The 20095-nt window shown below is 41.4% G+C and overlaps 1 protein-coding gene across 1 annotated transcript in view; it reads right to left on the reverse strand.

Annotated features, from left to right (window-relative positions):
* Window positions 1–646: 646 nt before the first annotated feature.
* Window positions 647–20095, reverse strand: part of HGF (hepatocyte growth factor) — a gene marked incomplete at its 5' end in the record, with an annotated part of 65061 nt that continues 45612 nt past the window's right edge. The window contains 9 exons of the mRNA XM_081331939.1: window positions 647–1840; window positions 2789–2934; window positions 3649–3755; window positions 4687–4830; window positions 7850–7927; window positions 9070–9166; window positions 10434–10472; window positions 12944–13083; window positions 17335–17437. Of these exons, the coding sequence (XP_081188065.1) occupies window positions 1673–1840; window positions 2789–2934; window positions 3649–3755; window positions 4687–4830; window positions 7850–7927; window positions 9070–9166; window positions 10434–10472; window positions 12944–13083; window positions 17335–17437 (1022 nt within the window). The 3' untranslated portion in view covers window positions 647–1672. The remainder of the gene's footprint in view (window positions 1841–2788; window positions 2935–3648; window positions 3756–4686; window positions 4831–7849; window positions 7928–9069; window positions 9167–10433; window positions 10473–12943; window positions 13084–17334; window positions 17438–20095) is intronic.

The raw sequence follows: 20095 nt of genomic DNA on the forward strand, positions 1-20095 counted from the left end.
CAGGAGGAACTGATTCTCAATTCTCGTTAAAAAAGATCAAGGTATTTTATTTCATTTTTCGCTAGATTAAAACTATCAGTTCCACGATGGCTTTTGTTGGGAACATGACTGTGAAATAAGGGTTTTAGCTGAGGGCAAGCGTTCTTGATCTGCTGGAATTTTAAAGGGATAGCAGGTAAGGGATATTGGTGCCCTCACCATTTCTGTGGCATAATTTGAAATTTCTGCGCCTAATATTATATAATGGGATGATCAGCTGTTTAGTAAAGTCTCAACCATCCCCTGCTTTTTCTCCAACCCCAAATCCTAGGTTTACTGTATATTCAGATTTAGAATTTCGTGCAGAAGACTGGCAAATATGAAGGAGCGCTGGAATGAATGAATGAATGAATGAACTAATAATAACTTACAGCCAAAAGACCAGAGATAATAGCAGAACCATTTAGAAGGAAAAGTTGTTTAGAAACTTTATTTTTCTAGAGGAAAAGCAATAGCCAAACTTAAAGAGAAATGGGGTGGGGTGAAATTTGTAGGTTCAAAACAGGGGTCTTCAAATGTGGCCCTTTGATGACTTGTGGACTTCAACTCCCAGAATTCCTCAGCTCTCAATTCTGGGAGTTGAAGTCCACAAGTCATCAAAGGGCCACATTTGAAGACCTCTGGTCCAAAACAAAAAGAGCCAGATTTTGCTTAAAGGAAACAATATGCTTAGTCTCCAAAGAAGTCCTTTAGATAAGCCTAACTAGATGTTTGCTCTTTTCCACCCCACTTCCTAATGGTGGTTCTTCATCTCTATATGTCATTGCATTAATGAAGAAGGAGATGGCTGTCAGAGTAAAAATGACCTTGGACATAGAAAGCTAGTAGAAGTTATACTAGGGGTAGGCAACCTTGGCTCTTTTATGACTCGTGGACTTCAACTCCCAGAATTCCTGAGCCAGGCTGGCTCAGCTTGGAAACCTCTCCCTTTTCCCTCAGCGTGGCTGGCTCAGGAATTCTGGGAGTTGAAGTCCACGAGTCATAAAAGAGCCAAGGTTGGCTACCCCTGAGTTATACCCATGTTGGTATCCATTTATGGACACTTCTGGAAAAATTACATTCTCTTTGTAGGGATAACTTTCACTATCATGATGGAACAGACTTTGTGAATTAATTGCTCTACTGGGTTGCACCTCCAGAAAGCCATTGATAAAGAAATCAAAACATATTTAAACAATAAAGAGATGACACTGTCCCTGACTTGTACATATATTTTATGGCGTCTTAAAGATAAATTCAGAGTGGGTTGTAGGTAACGAACAATACTGAAAATTTAAATGAGTGTTTATGTCTCATTAACAAGCAGCCGAGGGGACGGGGGGGGGGGAACATGGGCTACGTGTAGAGAATGTGCATTTATCCAACCACCATATTAGCAGATTTGCTTTCCTATTCAAGTATATTCAGGAAATAAGTCACCACATTTTGCTTAACCCACACAATGTAGCCAGCGGCAGAATGGGACAGGAAGAGCCACAAATACCTGTTAAACTTGACTATTATCAAGTAAATATTTGATGGATGACATTTTTTTAAAAAAGAAAAGTCCAGGTTTTCTCTATTACAATGCAACTTCCCATCTTCCTCCGGTGTCCCTAAAATTGGCATTTTCTTCCTTGGCAGGGATCTTCGGCTATGACCTGTATGTCATTAAGATCTTGTGTATCCATTTGGAGTAATAGGCCACCTTGACGAAAATCCCAGGCCGTTTGGGAACCGCACATCCTCGTCCAGGGATGATCACTCCCACCACGATCTTAATTCTATTCTGCTCGCAGACCAGTGGACCACCGTAATCCCGCTGGAAAGAGAAAAACAGGGGGGAAAAATCACATATATGCGTTTATGGAAGAGAGATTAAGACAAGAAAAGTCCCTTGTTAAAACAAGGAAGGATTTGCCAATTGTATGTGTAACATTAGCCTAAGAACCCTTGATGGGAAATTAGCCTTGGTAGACTTCTCATAGATTCTAAGACTATTCTATTATCATAGATTCATAGGACTAGGGGTGATATGATAGCTGTGTTCCAATATCTCAGGGGCTGCCCCAAAGAAGAGGGAGTCAAGCTATTCTCCAAAGGACGTGAAGGCAGGACAAGAAGCAATGGATGGAAGCTAATTAAGGAGAGAAGCAACCTAGAACTAAGGAGAAACTTCCTGATGGTTAGAACAATTAACCAGTGGAACCACCTGCCTCCCGAAGCTGTGAATGCTCCAACACTGGAAGTTTTTAAGAAGAGACTGGACAGCCATTTGTCTGAAATGGTGTAGGGTTTCCTGCCTGAGCAGGGGGTTGGACTAGATGATCTCCAAGGTCCCTTCCAACTCCGTTCTGTTCAGTCAACCAACAAGATCACTTTGAATCTGATCTGGGCTGGGGGCAGTGATGGCTAAATAAACCACATCCAAATTTATCTTATACAAATGTTGTGTCCTTCCACCTCCTGACGGGTGTCAGAAGATGCAGTTTTCTGCATTCGTGCCCTCCATTGGTGACTTGACATGAGAAATAAATTCTACTTCTTTAAACATGAAAGAGGTTATCTTAGAAATTTTTGAACCCAGTTGTATTGACAGAAAATTCCATATGAATGATTGGGAGGAAATGGATTAGAAGCACACTAGAGAAGTCTCACCTGGAATACCGTGTACAGTTCTGTGTACGATACAAACAAGTTTGGTGAGACCCTAGCAAATGTGCAAAAAAAGAGCAACAAAGATGATAAACATCTGGAGGATAAATTGTACCTCACAAGTTCCGCTGCCGATGCTCTCAGCTCGAGCACACATTTCTGATTTCTTCGGGACAACGTTTCCTCCGAAATCTTGACTGCATCGTTCATTCCCCATAATGATCATATTTGCTTCCTGAAGTTGCCCGTCAAAATTTCTTGCTGAAATATTGAAGAGAAATAACTGCTCTTTACTCCATCTCATTGGTTGGTTGATTAGGGATTATCAGGTCATGATCAACTTTTAAAGACCACATAGAAGGAAATTAGCCATGGCAATCTATCAATGTCCCCAAAAGATATACTTTCCTTTAAGCACACCCTACTCCCATAGAGGATGGGGTGGGATGGGATGGGATGGGATGGGATGGGATGGGATGGGATGGGATGGGATGGGATGGGATGGGATGGGGTGGGGTGGGGTGGGGTGGGGTGGGGTGAGGTGAGGAGAGAAGAGAAGAGAAGAGAAGAGAAGAGAAGAGAAGAGAAGAGGAGAAGAGAAGAGAAGAGAAGAGAAGAGAAGAGAAGAGAAGAGAAGAGAAGAGAAGAGAAGAGAAGAGAAGAGAAGAGAAGAGAAGAGAAGAGAAGAGAAGAGAAGAGAAGAGAAGAGAAGAGCTCTATTGTCATTTTTTAATTGTGAACACACTGGCCCACATTAAAAATGAAATTCTGTTGCCTGCTCTCAAAAGAAAATATATATCTACCCATACACATACACAACACACATATGCACATTCTATACACACACACAAACACACAACACACAAACACACACATTAATCAATTGAAGTGATGCTATGAAAGTCTACGCCTAGGAATTTAAATGAACAACCTGCTCAATAGGATGATTATTTGAAGTCATTTAGAGTTACTTACTTCCTGTGTGCCCCCATCCATAAACACTGCAAGTGGTCCCATCTGGAATGGTGCAATCAGAAATGGGCAGGCGGATTATAGCTACAGCATTGTTGCTTACTGCGGGTCTAAAAAAGAAGGGCGGGGAAATGTCTATTTTAGACATGGGCATTTATAGGAATAAGTAGGCAAATGTAAGATACCTTTTCAGATCAGATGAAGGTTAGATTCTCACGCCAGCCAGAAGTTTAGAATGGATTTGCCTTTTTTAATATATACTGCTCAAAAAAATAAAGGGAACACTTAAACAACACAATGTACTGTATTTAATAGTAGGATGTCTTATCTTGTGTTCCCTTTATTTTTTTGAGCAGTATACATTTATTATATCACCCCTAGTCCTTCTTAAAGGGACGCGGTGGCTCAGTGGGTTAGGACACTGAGCTTGTCGATCAGAAGGTCGGCAGTTTGGCGGGTTGAATCCCGAGTGCCGCGTAGCAGAGCGAGCGCCTGTTAACTCATCCCAGCTTCTGCCAACCTAGCAGTTCGAAAGCACGTAAAAATGCAAGTAGAAAAATAGGGACCACTACGGTGGGAAGGTAACAGCGTTCCATGCTCCTTTGGTGCCTAGTCATGCTGGCCACATGACTATGGAGATGTCCTCGGACAAGCGCTGGCTCTTCGGCTTTGAAACGGAGATGAGCACCAGCCCCTAGAGTCAGAAACGACTAGCACGCATGTGCAGGGGAACCTTTACCTTTACCTTTACCTTTAGTCCTTCTTTCCATCAAACTAGACATATCCATTTCCTGCAACTGTTCTTCATATGCTTTAGCCTCTAGTTCCCTAACCATCTTGGTTGCTCTTCCCTGCACTCTATGTGAGATTGTGAATGACAATTTGACTTTTTTTGGAGACACCTGGTAAACACTCCTCATGATTGAAGGTGACTTAAAGGCTTCATCTCCCTTCAGTAGCATGGTTTCACCCTAACATTAACTCCAGCAAACAGATAATTAATTGCCTGTGTCTTGAAATATTGTCATAACTGCAACCCACCTGGAAAGTTTCAGTAATACTATGTCAGATCCTTCAGGCCCATAGACCAACTGGGAAATATTCAGAACTTGCTTATGTTTTTCTTCGTGAGCTCTTTCCACATTATGGATTCCAAGCCAAGCCTGATAGTCTTTGAGATTATGCCTAAAGAAAGCAAATGTAATCAGCAATTGGATTATGGGTCAATAAAATAATAAACCAGGGTGGAAGATAGATTAGATAGACTGGTCTCCACAGGCTGCTTACTCTGCTTATTTGCTTTGTCGTGATCTATTTAGATAACCGTTGCTCAATTTAAACAAAGGTAGCTAAAGCAGGGGTCAGTTCGTCCCCCAGACAAAATAAATCACTGAACTCATGAGATCCTTGCCCTGTATTTTAGTCTCCCAAAGTGGAGGCTGGAACTGTTCCAAGGGTTCACACTGTAAAATCTGTGCCATCTGTACAAACCTCTTGGGTTTTTACTCTGAACAGAGATTGAAATAACAACACTAGTGCAAATAGTTTAAACCCTACCATTATGGAATAAAAAAACATGTTCAATTCCTAAGTCGGACCTCACTAAGGAAAAGGAGACTTCTCTAGATATGGATTCATCGAGAAAAGCAGAACATTCCCATCACAAGACCCTCAATTGACACAACCCACACCTGACCCATCATCACAAGACCCTCACTTGACACACCACACCTGACCCATCACAAGACCCTCATTTGACCACCACACCTGACCCATCACAAGGCCCATCACAAGACCCTCACTTGACACACCACACCTGACCCATCACAAGGCCCTCACTTGACACACCCACACCTGACCCATCACAAGACCCTCATTTGACCACCACACCTGACCCATCACAAGACCCATCATAAGACCCTCACTTGACACACCCACAGCTTACTCATCACAAGGCCCATCACAAGACCCTCACTTGACACACACCTGTCCCATCACAAGACCCTCACTTGACACAACCACACCTGACCCATCACAAGACCCTCACTTGACACACCGCACCTGACCCATCACAAGACCCATTACAAGACCTCACTTGACACATCCACATCTGACTCATCACAAGACCCATTACAAAACCCTCACTTAACACACCCACATCTGACCCATCACAAGACCTACTGACCACACAAAGCCCTTATAAACAGAAGAACACCAATGCTGACATCCCCTAAACCCTGAAGATGTTATATAGCCTGGTAATAAAATGTTCAGAAACCAACCCACAATCTCGGTGTCAACCTACAAACGAATTTGGCTGCAGCCATCTTCACTTCATTTTCAGTTGCCACAGTAATGGGAGGAGGGAGATGTATTCTCTTAGTTTAGACATAACAATAAATTGTTCTGTGGGAACCAAGGTCCAGTTACCTAAGTTTTGGCGGGCTAAAGCTACTGTTAGAAATTAGTTGATATACGACGGTAGACGTGTATCCTGAACATCAGATCTTGTGATGAATTGCGATAAAGGAAACTGGGGTTATTTAAAACTTGGAAATTATAAATATTAAACATTAAATTTAAATATCAATGGGAAACTAAAAATTGGGAAAAACTAACCAAGACATTGATTGTCTAAAGATTGAATGTTAAAACAACTAGGATATGTAAAAACTGAAAACTATTGATAAATGTAAGAAAGTTATTTTTTTATTTAATCGATATAATAAGAATTGTACTGATTTAAATATGAGACAATAAATACCAAGGGGAAAAGAGAGGAAACATCGAATGTAATAGTTTGAGATCTGTACTAAAGATATTTGTATGTTATTGAATTATTGACCAACTCAGCTGACATGTTGCTTTTCAAATATTTAAAAGTAAAACTAGAAAATCAATAAAATTTTCTTTAAAAAAAGAAATAAATAAAGCCTGCCAAAGTAGTTAATTGGGGATTGTGATTTATGACAAACTGCAGGGGTGGCAAGTTTAACTTCTTATTTTGTAACCTTGGGGGGGGGGGGAATTTCAGTCTTGGTTTCACCTTTGTTTGTGCCGATACTGTGTAGCCATTAAATGTTTTCTTTGGGGAAAGCAAATGCCTCGGAGTTCTTATTTCTACTGGTCTCATCTGTCGGAACCACAACACTTGAAAAATGAACATCCACCCTCCTCCTCCATCTGAGCTGCAGATATTCGCCACCATCACAAACTAAAATAATGGCTCTTTGTTCAAATGCTCCGAATTTTCCAGGGTTGCATTGCATAAAAGTTGGGAATAGTTTAGCATTTCTCCCTCCTTTCCCTTTTTGTGATGTCAGAAATTATGGCAGTGAAAGCTGGACCATAAGAAAGGCTGAGCGCCAGAGAATTGAAACCTTCGAACTATGGTGCTGGAGAAGACTCCTGCGAGTCCCTTGGACTGCAAGGCGATCAAACCGGTCAGTCCTAGAGGAGATCAACCCTGACAGCTCTTTAGAGGGCTAGATCCTGAAGCTAAAACTCAAATACTTTGGCCACCTAATGAGAAGGAAGGAATCACTGGAGAAGAGCCTAATGCTGGGAAAGGTTGAGGGCAAGAGAAGAAGGGGACAACAGAGAATGAGGTGGCTGGATGGAGTCACTGAAGCAGGAGGCGTGAGCTTAAAGGGACTCCAGAAGATGGTAGAGGACAGGAAGGCCTGGAGGAACGTGGTCCATGGGGTCGCAATGGGTCAGACACGACTTCGCAGCTAACAACAACAATGTCCACAGCATTTCACTGGTCTACTAATTTAGTCACTTTGTCAGAGAATGAAATAAGATTGAATATATTTAGACAAACTGGTCAGTCCTAGAGGAGATCAACCCTGACTGCTCTTTAGAAGGCCAGATCCTAAAGTTGAAACTCAAATACTTTGGCCACCTAATGAGAAGGAAGGACTCACTGGAGAAGAGGCTAATGCTGGGAAAGGTTGAAGGCAAGAGAAGAAGGGGACAACAGAGAATGAGGTGGCTGGATGGAGTCCCTGAAGCAGTAGGTGTGAGCCTAAATGGACTCCAGCAGATGGTAGAGGACAGGAAGGCCTGGAGGAAAGTTGTCCATGGGGTCGTGATGGGTCGGACACGACTTTGCAACTAACAACAACAACCCATGGGCAAAACTGTAAAAGGTTGGATCCTATTTCTATTGCAAAGCTCTTGTAAAAATTGAAATAAATACCGAGATAGAAAACATTGCTTGGCTGTCAGGACCCAATCTTCTTTCACCAGTGAACCTCCACAAAAATGTCTGCCTCTGCTGGAAAAAAGTCAACGAACGAACAGTTATTTGGGAGGTACAATCTGCTAATATAAAATTCACATTTATATCATACCGTTTGCACTGAATCTACAGAGAGTCCTCGACTTAGGACCACAACTGAGCCCAAAATTTGTGTTGCTAAACGAGACAGTTGTTAATTTTGAATTTTGCCCTATTTTACGACCTTTCTTGTCAAGGTTGTTAAGTGAATCAATGCGGTTGCTAAATTAGTAACACGGACATTAAGTAAATCTGGTTTCCCCGCTGACTTTGCGTGTCGGAAGGTCGCAAAAGGGGATGACCTGACCCCAAGGACGTGGCGACCGTCATAAATACGAACCAGTTGCCAAGCATCTGAATTTTTGATCACGTGACCATGGGGATGCTGCAACAGTGTGAAATACAGTCATACGTCACTTTTTTTTAGTGCCGTTGTAACTTCAAACAGTCACTAAATGAGCTGTTGTAAGTCAAGGACTACCTGTGTTACATTTTACTTTAGCCATTGATGGAACCAGGTTTTGCTTGGAGAGGTCTAGAAGAATGTAAATGAAGCATTGCTTATTTGACATTAACCAAGAGGACAATTTTAGTGTCCAAAATTTAAGATGGGGTTGCTAATTTGGATGCATGGACAGAACTAGACAATACCTAAGGCATTAGTTGAGAAAGGATTGGAATGGTCATCCCAAAGGTGCTTTTTCAGGAGGCGAGTGGACTTCCTTGTTTTTCCTTGAAGAATTTTCGCTTCTCATCCAAGAAGCTTCTTCAGCTCTGACTAAAGGGGTCCATTCCCCACTATCCAGTCAGAGCTGAAGAAGCTTCTTGGATGAGAAGCAAAAGGTCTTCAAAGAAAAACAAAGGAAGTCCACTTGCCTCTTGAAAAAACACCTTTAGGACAACCATGACCTGGATGACTGACAATCTCCACAGATGATTGGAATGGTCCACCTGAGAAACCGTCCTTGAATACTTGCTCCTCAAGAGTGAACAATTGGCTTCTCGAAGGAGGAATGTGAAGAACTTTAGCTGCGCCGCAGTGAGTAGCTGGCCTTTCTAGACCTCAAAAATCATCTGATGCACAATTTGCACTTCAGTGGGAATCAACCTAGGGAAGAGAGTGATGCCTCGGTTCTCACCTGTCTTTCAAGCTGACCATCCATCCCTTATCAGGTTGCGTAGGGATTCCATTCACAACTCTTAGATGCTTAGTTGAAGCACACGGAATGACGGCAACTGAAATATTGACCATTGGTTGAGTTACATACCGTAGAATCCCCAAATGAAAATTCACCACACTGAGCGCTTTATAGAACTATGTTCAAAAACTCCTAAAAATAATAATAAATAAATAAAGAATTTCCCTCATATATTCTAATGATTCCTGTAGCAAGTTGTCTAAAATCGTGACCAGCACTGTGTAGTTCTAATTGGGATAAGAAAAAGATAACCAACCATAAAATAACAGCTTAGGCTTAAAATATTTTTCAGAAAGTTATAAGTGCATCATAAGGAAAATAATGAGATAATCTTGTCTAGAGCCTTCTCAGTTACACCGGGTTTCATAATTCTAGTTTATTGGACTAACATAAAGGCCACTTAGGGTTAGATCCATAACCAAGCCCAGTCATAAAAACAATATCATCATCATCACCATCACCATCATGGAATTGTTTGAGTCATTATGTGAGGCACAAGTAAATAAGTTGTCATCTACAGTATAAGATATCCCAAAGGTGCTTTTTCAAAAGGAAACTGGACTTTGGGTTTTTTTCTTTGAAGACGATTCGCTTCTCATCCAAGAAGCTTCTTCAGTTCTGACTGAATGGTGGAGGATGGAAGGATTTACATGACAAGAGTCATCTGGTCATTAGTACTCTTTCTGAGAACTCTTGAGGCCACTTGGAGGCTTATCTGTGCCCAGCGGGAATAGGGCAAATGGATGTGGGACCTTCTTGTGTTGTAATTAATCTGAGGACACAGGTAAACTTCCAAATGGCCTCAACAACTCTCAGAAAGAGTGCTAATAACCAGATGACTGCAAGGAATATAAATCCTTCCATCCTCCACCATTCAGCTGGAACTGAAGAAGCTTCTTGGATGAGAAACGAAACGTCTTCAAGGAAATTGTCTATGGAGATTCTCAGTCATCCAGGTCGTGGTTGTCCCAAAGATGCTTTTTCAAAAGGCAACTAGATTTTCTTGGTTTTCATTGAAGAGGTTTTACTTTTCATCCAAGAATGACCCAATGACTGCAAGGAATATAAATCCTTCCATCCTCCACCATTCAGTTGGAACTGAAGAAGCTTCTTGGATGAGAAGCAAAAGTTCTTCAAGGAAAAACAAAGTCCACTTGCCTTTTGAAAAAGCACCTTTGGGGCCACCATGACCTGGATGACTGAGAACTTCCATAGACATCCATCTATGAGATAATGTCATTATTTAAATCATTATTCACCACCACTCCCGGAGAACCCCATCGTGGAAGCTTTTGATTACTTACTGTCTAAACTGCTCATCATAGAAACCGGATCATTTTCACCTAAACAGACAACACAATGCAAATCACGTTGGGATAACTTTTACTAAAGATATTTCATTTAACAGCCAGAAACCGTTCATGTCATGCAAATCTCTTGTCTGTGACACACATTCAAGAATCCCTTCTTTCATCAATATTTGGACACATGTTTACTGAGAATAATGATCTGATTTGTGCTGCTATTTCCTTGAGGAGTGAAATTGACAAGAGCTTAAATGGTTAGAACTAGTGCTGTGGGAGTAATATTGAAGAACTAAGCCACACCTTAACAAATTTGTATTACAGATTGATAAATATTCAAGAGTCAGTTGAGTATCTAGCTCAGGGGTAGGCAACCTTGGCTCTTTTATGACTCGTGGACTTCAACTCGCAGAATTCCTGAGCCAGCATGGAAACTCAGCTTGGAAACCTCTCTCTTTTCCCTCAGCATGGCTGGTTCAGGAATTCTGGGAATTGAAGTTCACGAATCATAAAAGAGCCAAGGTTGCCTACCCCTGAGGTCCACTCCCTCACCCATCCACAGAAGACTATTAAGAAGAAGCACTCTCTGTCCTAAGATATTTCAGGGGATAAATTAATTCTATATGAGTAATAATTCAGTTGCTGCATTTCCCGGACTTCTATCCTTCTCAGATTCATAAATCTTGTTAATGAAAGCTCTGTGAGGGTTGTTGTTGTTGTGTTAACTTTGGAAGAGTTACTTTCAGCTTGAGGTAGCTGCCAATATAACAGCAACAGAATTATTATTCATATTGAATTAATTGATACTCTGAAGTATTACTCATATGGAATTAATCGACTCCCTGAAATATAGCACAAATTTCTGATGAAATGGCCAGGAGCTGGATGCCTTAGCAGACATTGGAGAATTTTGCACTGTCTACTTGACATGCTTTCTGAATATTGGCCTATGAACTAACCATGATATCATAGCTCCCTTCAAGTCTTTTCCTCTCCCCTCATCCCTCTCCAGGGTGAAGTAACCCTTTCCCCCCTCTTTATTTCTGGGAAATTCTGTCACTGAAACACCACAGAAGTCTTTAAGAGTGTGATGGTGACAAATGTCTGTATCTTGGGTGCAGGATGAGGGTGAAGGTTTGTTCTCCAAGCTTGTGGGTTGGTTTCCAAACATTTGGTTACCAGTCTAGTTAACATCTTCAGTGGAATTTAGGGAATGTCAGTGTTGGTTTTCTTCTGCTTATAAAGCCTTCAGGTTGTCAGCAGGATTTGTGATGGGAGGGTCAGATCAGGTGAGAGTCTAGTGATGGGTCTTATGAGGTTCAGGTGTGGGTCACGTCAATTGAGGGTCTTGTGATGGCTCAGGCGTGGGTCATGTTTTAGTTTGCGAATTTTCTTGGAAATGTTCTGCTTTTCTAGATGAATCCATATGAATGTCAGTGTTGGTGTTCTTCTGCTTATAAGGGCTTCATGAGCTCAGTAGATCTTGTGATGGGGAGGTCATGTCAGTTGAGGGTCCCATCAGGTGAGGGTCTTGTGATGGGTCAGGTGTGGGTGTGTCATGTAGGGGTCTTATGATGGGTCTTGTGATGGTTGCACCGACTCTCAACCAACCCATGCAAACCCCTCCCACAACCAGGACTTCACCTCCTGGTGACCCTCACCTGACGTGACATCTCCATCACAAGATCCATCACAAGACCCTCACCTGATGTGTCCCTCACCTGACGTGATCTTCACCTGACATGACCTCCCCATCACAAGATCCATCACAAGACACTCACCTGATGTGTCCCTCACCTGACATGATCCTCACCTGACATGACCTCCATATCACAAGTCCTACTGATCACACAGAGCTCCTATGAGCAGAACACCACCGACATTGACTTCCCTTAAACTCTGCTGAAGATGTACTTAGCCTAGTAACAAAACATTCAGAAACCAACCCAGAAGCTCAGACAATGAACCACCACTCTCGACTTGAACAGTGACCAAGCATGTGCATGGACCTAGCTCAGATCTGTATCTCATCTATATATCTCTATATGGTATCTGCAACTACTAGAAATCTCTTAAATAATCCCAAAAAGTTCTTCTTGGCTTGAATTTTTCTTTTACAGATTAGCAAACCTAATAGGAAGTAGCATAGTGTTAACTGGGAATATTATCCAAAGGAAATTACTAGCTGCTAAGCTGTTTCTTCTCCCTGGAGAATTCCAGAATGTGAAGAGGTTTTGTTTTGTTTTTTAAATGGGGGTGGGAAGCATTTGTACAACTTTTTTTTTCCATTGGAAGAACAGTAGTGTTGTTTGTCCAGTGCCACTACAAACAGCAATGGTGTCAAAGTAGCCACATCAAATCATGTTGTCACAAAGCAAACACATTCTTATTTATTTTCATCCTTGTCGTAAGACATAAACCTTGCTTGTTGGCACCAAGTATAATTCCTCTCATTCACATCCCTTTTAATTAAGCCATTCCAGATCTTTTGGAATGACCCAAATACATACATCTAGATATACGACAGTAGTCCCAAGGGATCTGAGGATTGCTGGTATAACACCAAGGTCCGTGAGCATCGTCATCCGGATTGCGACAATAATTTTTCTTCACCTTCCCTACATCTAGGTCTTTATATATAGGGAGGTGCCTAGAAGGGGGGAAAAAACACACAGCGCTAAGATCACCACTTTTTCAGAATTATATAAGTTATTGCACAAGTGTATACCTTATCATCCTAAGAGAAAGAACTGGGGGGGGGCATCAAAAGAGGAATCAGCCTAGAATCTCTATGTAGCTGCAAAGGAACAAAGTCCAACCCCTCCTTGAAGTTTGTTGGCCCTTTTTTAACTCCAAGCAGGTTCTGAGAAGAGTCCTATGCATAGATTATTTAGCTATAAATCAGTTTAATTGGAACTTCCCGTGTGGACCTGGTCTTTTGTGCCCGATAATAACTCTGCAATACCTATAAAAGAGGAATGGTTAATAAAGGCCTATGGAACCATCTGATTAACATCTTCATCTCACCTAATCAGGCAGGAAAGAAATGCTGCAGACACAATCAAAGATAGGGTCCAGAAAGAGAGCCTGGTCTGCTGTTGCCCCTCCCTGGTGGAATAGTCTTCCCTGAGTGGTGAGGCAGACCCCCACACCCCCCCCACACCCCACTCTCCTGGCCTTCTGGAAAGAAGTTAAAACATGGCTCTGTGGCAGTGGCGGGATTCAAATAGGTGAACAACCAGTTGTCTCTGTGGATGCCGCTTCCGGAAGTCTGTTCTAGGCCTGGGCGACAAAAAATTAGCTACCGGTTCTGCCAAAGTGGTGAGAACCGGCTGAATCCCACCACTGCTCTGTGGCCTCTCATGGAGAGCCCAGAGGATCATGCAGCTGTGCGACTGTTAGTCCCCTGAAAGCCCTCCCTTTATCTTTATCTTTTAACTATTTTTAACATCCCACCTCCTCTTAATTTTTTTTAACTTTTATATATACTGTTTTACTGTGGAATTGATTGACCTTTCTCTCTCTCTCACACACACACACACAAACAAACTACTTCAGTTTCCCTGCACGCGGCAGCGGCGGATCGTGAAGGAGAAACAGCACGGGGCTGGCAGTCAGGTAAGGAAAGTGATGAGTGCTGATGGCAGGACACCCGGCCGCTTCACCACCCTCCCTCTCTGAGCCTCTGGCACTCCATCCCCCACTTTGTTCAGCCTGGCCGCCCCACCTTGGTGCCCTTATTTTTTAGTGTAGGGCTTATATTAGCCCAGACCCCCCAAAATAAGCTAGGTCTTATTTTATGGCTAGGTCGTATTTTTGGGGAAGTAGACAGACAGACAGACAGACAGATAATAGACATAGAGAAGCAGACAGATAAATGATAAAGGGATAGATAGATAGATAGATAGATAGATAGATAGATAGATAGATAGATAGATAGATAGATAGATAGATAGATAGATAGATGATAGATAGAAAGATAGAAAGAAAGAAAGAAAGAAAGAAAGAAAGAAAGAAAGAAAGAAAGAAAGAAAGAAAGAAAGAAAGAAAGGATATAAAGAGAGACAATAGACATAGATAAGCAGACAGATAAATTATAAAGGGAGAGAGAGAGAGAGATAATAGACATAGATAGGCAGATAGATAGATGATAGATAGATAGATAGATAGATAGATAGATAGATAGATAGATAGATAGATAGATAGATAGATAGATAGATAGATAGATAGATAGATAGGCAGGCAGGCAGGTGCGTGGATAGATTGGTGGGGAGATAGATAGGTGAGGGGAGAGCGAGAGAGATTTAGCCAATGATCGCTAAATAAATGGCTCTTGTGAAAGAAATGTATGTCAGGCGCAAAGAATCAGCCCCGTTCGTAGGGTTGCAGCATAGAAGATTTCTTCAAGCTTATTCACAAGAATCTGGTCAACTAAAGTTCAACACAAAATTGTTGCCAGACAGGGGTCAACGGAATTCAAGAGGGGTTGGACTTGGAGCGCATGTGAAAACAGAATGACCCTAAACTGCTCAACTTCACTCTCAGCTCTGCCTGATCTTCTCTTACAATTTATCTGCAATTGGAAGCCATTCGGGGACCTTTGCCAGGAAATGAAAAAAAAGTCAAATTATAACATATGGAGTTGATGATTGTTAAAAATAAAAAAGAGATGTTTTTCCCCTTTTGGGGAGAAAATGGACACTGGATTGCATGTTGAACTAAGAGCTGAATGTGTTTCTTATATCATTGGAAGAAGAAGTGGGAAGTCATTCTTCGTACATATTTTCCTTTCTTCTTCTTTATACCTTTCTGCCCCTCTATTCCTACCTTCCTTTTTGCTCTTTATCTCTCTTCCTGATTATTAGCTTTTGCTAGTTTTTATTTGTACATCTTTTTTAAAAAGAAATACTAGAATTATAATACACGCTATCTAATTGGTTTTTAATAGTTATCAAATGAACATTGCTGGCTTTTCAGACAATGCTAAATGAAAACATGGTGAAAAGCTGTTCGTAAACAAAAATTGGACAGAAGAATTAGAAATTAAGAGTGACAAAACATGCCACTTGTTTTATAATCAGGACTTTAAAAATATCTATTGAAATGCAGATGTGCACACATTAAAGTTGCATTCCGTGCTCTTTGGGATGGAAAACAATAAAGGGTGAACAAATAGAAGCCCCATTAAATTCAACGCTTCTACCAAATAACCCTGCAGAAGAACCAAAATTTATGAAGCCATTTCTCAAATTTGAGGCCAAGATGTTATGGTGTGTGTGGGGGGAAATGCATGTGTCTTAGAAGTGAGCGGTCTGAGTGTGGTGAAAGGATTGTGAACTGGCATTCATAAGTGTACTGGAGAAACCCACAAAAGAACACTGTGTATACCAAAGTACTTTTATGTAAAGGCCAACCCAGCTGATCATTGCATCAAAGAAGGATCAGCTTTGTCCCAACCGCATTCTAGAAGACGGTTGCATTTAGTTCAGAGAGACCTGGATTCCAAGGTAGCTAATTCTGAAATAAATCTGGACCAGTCACTGTTTCTTAATCCTAGCTTGTCACAAAGGAGTGATCAAATAGGATGTAGGCATCTCGTCTGCTGTAGCTTTCTTGGAGAAACATAGAATGAAGGCTACTGCTAATCTTGTAAGCCGCCCTGAGTCTTCGGAGAAGGGCGGGATATAAATGGAATTAAAATAAAATAAATAAATAAAATAAATAATAAGCAAGCCATATGCAATGTACAGCCTTGATATGACATACACACCTACGAAATCCCACTCAAAAGAGGAAATGCAGCATGGTGGATTCTAACGTTCTCTCAATGTTTTAATGGTCTTTGTTGTTCTCATTGTTTTACATTGTTTTTAAGATTTTCATTGTAATATATATGTTTCGGAATTGTGAGCTTCCCTGAGTTCTTTGCTGAAATGGACAGCTACAGAAATCAGTTAGAGATGGACATAGATAGATAGATAGATAGATAGATAGATAGATAGATAGATAGATAGATAGATAGATAGATAGATAGATAGATAGATAGATGAAAGAAAGAAAGAAAGAAAGAAAGAAAGAAAGAAAGAAAGAAAGAAAGAAAGAAAGAAAGAAAGAAAGAAAGAAAGAAAGGAAGGAAGGAAGGAAGGAAGGAAGGAAGGAAGGAAGGAAGGAAGGAAGGAAGGAAGGAAGAAAGAAAGAAAGAAAGAAAGAAAGAAAGAAAGAAAGAAAGAAAGAAAGAAAGAAAGAAAGAAGGAGGGAGGGAGGGAGGGAGGGAGAAAGAAAGAAAGAAAGAAAGAAAGAAAGAAAGAAAGAAAGAAAGAAAGAAAGAAAGAAAGAAAGAAAGAACTCTTGCCCACTGCCAGGAGTTCGATCCTGACCGGCTCAAGGTTGACTCAGCCTTCCATCCTTCCAAGGTTGGTAAAATGAGGACCCAGATTGTTGGGGGGGAACATGCTGATGCTGTAAACCACTTAGAGGGGGCCGTAAAGCACCCTGAAGCAGTATATAAGTCTAAATGCTATTGCTATTACTAAACTCTCATAATTTCTTAGGTTCTTTTTTAAAAAAAAAACAAAAAAAACAAAACACAAACTTTTAAATAATTGCATAAGATGACAAGATGGTATTCTAAAAACAGTGAAAAGGGAATTTGGGGTTGACTACAGAGTTTAATTATAACTCTTCCTAAATCTCTCTCTTCCCTGATCACATAGTCTGCACTTTTTTCTTAAAACAGCCACCCCCTCTACAAAAAAAGAATATATCCAATTAATAAGAAAGAAAATAAATCAAGGCTAAAGCTGGAGAGCCTGAAACCTGGAAGGCATTTGTATGATATGTTACAATATTCCCCCCCTGTCTAGGAGGAGAAAATATAACTTTGAATTAATTTTGTACATACCTTCTTAAATCCTGAATGTTTTTATCCCACATAGAGCAAGTCAAGCCGAACCGTGTCTGGGCTAAATTGCCCATATAATTCGTCCCATTTCCTCGGAAACAATCTGTGTGTTTTGGATTAAAAGAAAAACCAGGTCAAGGTTGTTAAAGAGTAACTATTGTATGATCACTTGCTCCCATTTGAGACAAAGCAATTCTTTCTAGATCTTCCTTAAGTCAAGTTAAGAAAAATCTTCCATTTGGGTCCAGTCCAAGCTGGGAACAATCAAAATGGAGACTGCTTTAGAAAGAAGGTTTCAGTTTATTGAAGAGCAGAGTCAGACAGAAACGTGGCTCTGAGATAGCTGACCACATGGAGCAGGGAGAGGTGGGCTTTTATACCTTCTGGGGCTCTTGAGGTTGGTTCCCTGTTCCTGTTTGAGGCTTTGTATTTCCTGTGTTATGTACTTTGACCTGAGTCTGAGGGTGCCCTTTTGGTATTGGTGGGTTAATCCTATTATGTCTCCTGCCCTTAAAATTTGGGTGGGGGATATGCAGATTTTAGGGGTCTTTGTCTTCTTAATTTCTAGCTTCGTTTCTCCAACTTTCCTGGATGGATTATTGAATTTGCATTTCTAAAAGCTGACTTTTCTGCTTGGGGGAGAGGGGCTGGGACTGGTTTCTGTCCTTTTTTTTAAAGATCTTCTCCGTTATTTCTTTGGGGAAATACATTCTGCCTTTTTAATATTCCCCCAAATATTTATTTCTCTGGATGCTTCCCACAGGCGCTAGCCCTGCCCTGTTTGCGTTGTGCTTGCTCGTGGCCCCGTTTTTGCGTGTGCACCTGCACACACGTAAAATGCTTCCCCCTCCCTTTCCCTCCCATCAGCCAACCGAGAAAGGTTGGAGATCTCTGATATAGAGTATACCATGCAAGTTAATACAACATAGATTAATACAGATCAGTGGGATACTTTAATAGGAAATATGAACTGATGTGTAAAATTCCATGGGAGGATGGGTACAAGACAGGTCAGAATAACAGTGTAATAGTGTTGGAAGGGACCTTGGAGGTCTTCTAGTCCAACCCCCTGCTCAGGCAGGAGACCTTATACTATTGCAGACAAATAACTGTCCAATCACTTCTTGAAAACTTCTAGTGTTGGAGCATTCACCGCTTCTGGAGGCAAGCCATTCCACTGATTAATTGTTCTCACTGTCAGGAAGTATCTCCTTGGTTCTATAATCACGTATTCCACATTTGATGACTCCGAATATGTTATGTGTCTCCACAGGAGGAGACTGTATTTTACATGGCACATAAAAACCATCCAATTCTGATCATTCATGCTGCATTTCTGATGACCCATTTACAAGTCAACGCAAGGCAACCTCTGATGCTGCAGTGTCCAACTCCTTAAACCTGCATCTTTGTCCCTGTCATGTTAGATGCATTAGTTTTATATAAAATATAAAACATAGAATAATGGGGTTGGAAGGGACCTTGGAGGTCTTCTAGTCCAACCCCCTATACCACCCTGGACAAATGGTGATCAAATCTCTTCTTAAAAACCTCCGGTGTTGCAGCACCTGAAACTTCTGGAGGCAAGTCGTTCCACTGATTAATTGTTCTAATGGATGAATAGGTTTGAAGCTCAAAAAACACGTCTCAAGATGTAAATAATAATAATAATAATTATTATTATTATTATTATTATTATTATTATTATTATTATTATTATTATTATTATTATTATTATTATTATTATTATTATTATTATTATTACATTTCTATACCGCCCTTCTCCCGAAGGACTCAGGGCAGTGTACAGGGCAATAAATACAATAAAAATACAATGTACAAAAGTTAAGAAAGAATTAAATAATGTAGCCCAATTACAATAAAAATTAATAAAATTAATATTAAAATACCCCACACCCATCAGACCAGGCCGGCTTGTTCAAGTAAGTAAGTTTTTAGGTCACGGCGGAAGGAGCGAAGGTCAGGAGCCATCCAGAGCTCAACCGGTAAACTGGTCTGGCGCGCCCACAGAGAAAGCCCTCCCCCTGGGGGTCGCCAGTCGACACTCTTTGACCGATAGCACCCTGAGGGGGCCCTCTCTGTGGGAGCGCACTGGACGAAGGGAAGTTGATGCTGGCAGCAGGTGCTCCCATAGGTAATCCGGACCCATGCAATTTAGGGCTTTATAGGTCATCACCAGCACCTTGAATCTCACCCGGAGGGCAACCGGAAGCCAATGCAGCTCACGGAGTAGAGGTGTTACATGGGAGTATCGGGAGACCCCCAACACCACTCACGCGGCTGCATTCTGCACCAGCTGAAGCCTCCGAGTAGTCCTCAAGGGCAGCCCCATGTAGAGAGCATTGCAGTAGTCTAAACGAGAGGTCACGAGCGCATGAGTGACTGTACGCAAGGCATCCCGGTCCAGATAGGGCCGCAACTGGCGCACCAGGCGAACTTGGGCAAAGGCCCCCCCCCTAGTCACAGCTCCGAGAAGATCTTCCAAGGAGAGCTGTGAATCTAGGAGGACACCCAAATAAGTAATCCAGGAATAAATAAGTGCCTTCTTCCTGCCATCTCCTGCAGATGTACTGGAGATGTTTTAGTTTAAATGGTAATTTGTTGACTGTGAACCTGACAAGGTCAGCCAATGCATTAATGTATTTGAAATCTGCCAAGATATCTCAGCACTGTGGTTTAAATCCAGATGTTCTCAGCACACTGCAGCAGTTTGTAGGAGGCGCCTTTGCTTATTTGCTAA

This window comes from Vipera berus, assembly GCF_964194415.1.
Source record: "Vipera berus genome assembly, chromosome: 6".
Lineage (NCBI taxonomy): Eukaryota > Metazoa > Chordata > Lepidosauria > Squamata > Viperidae > Vipera > Vipera berus.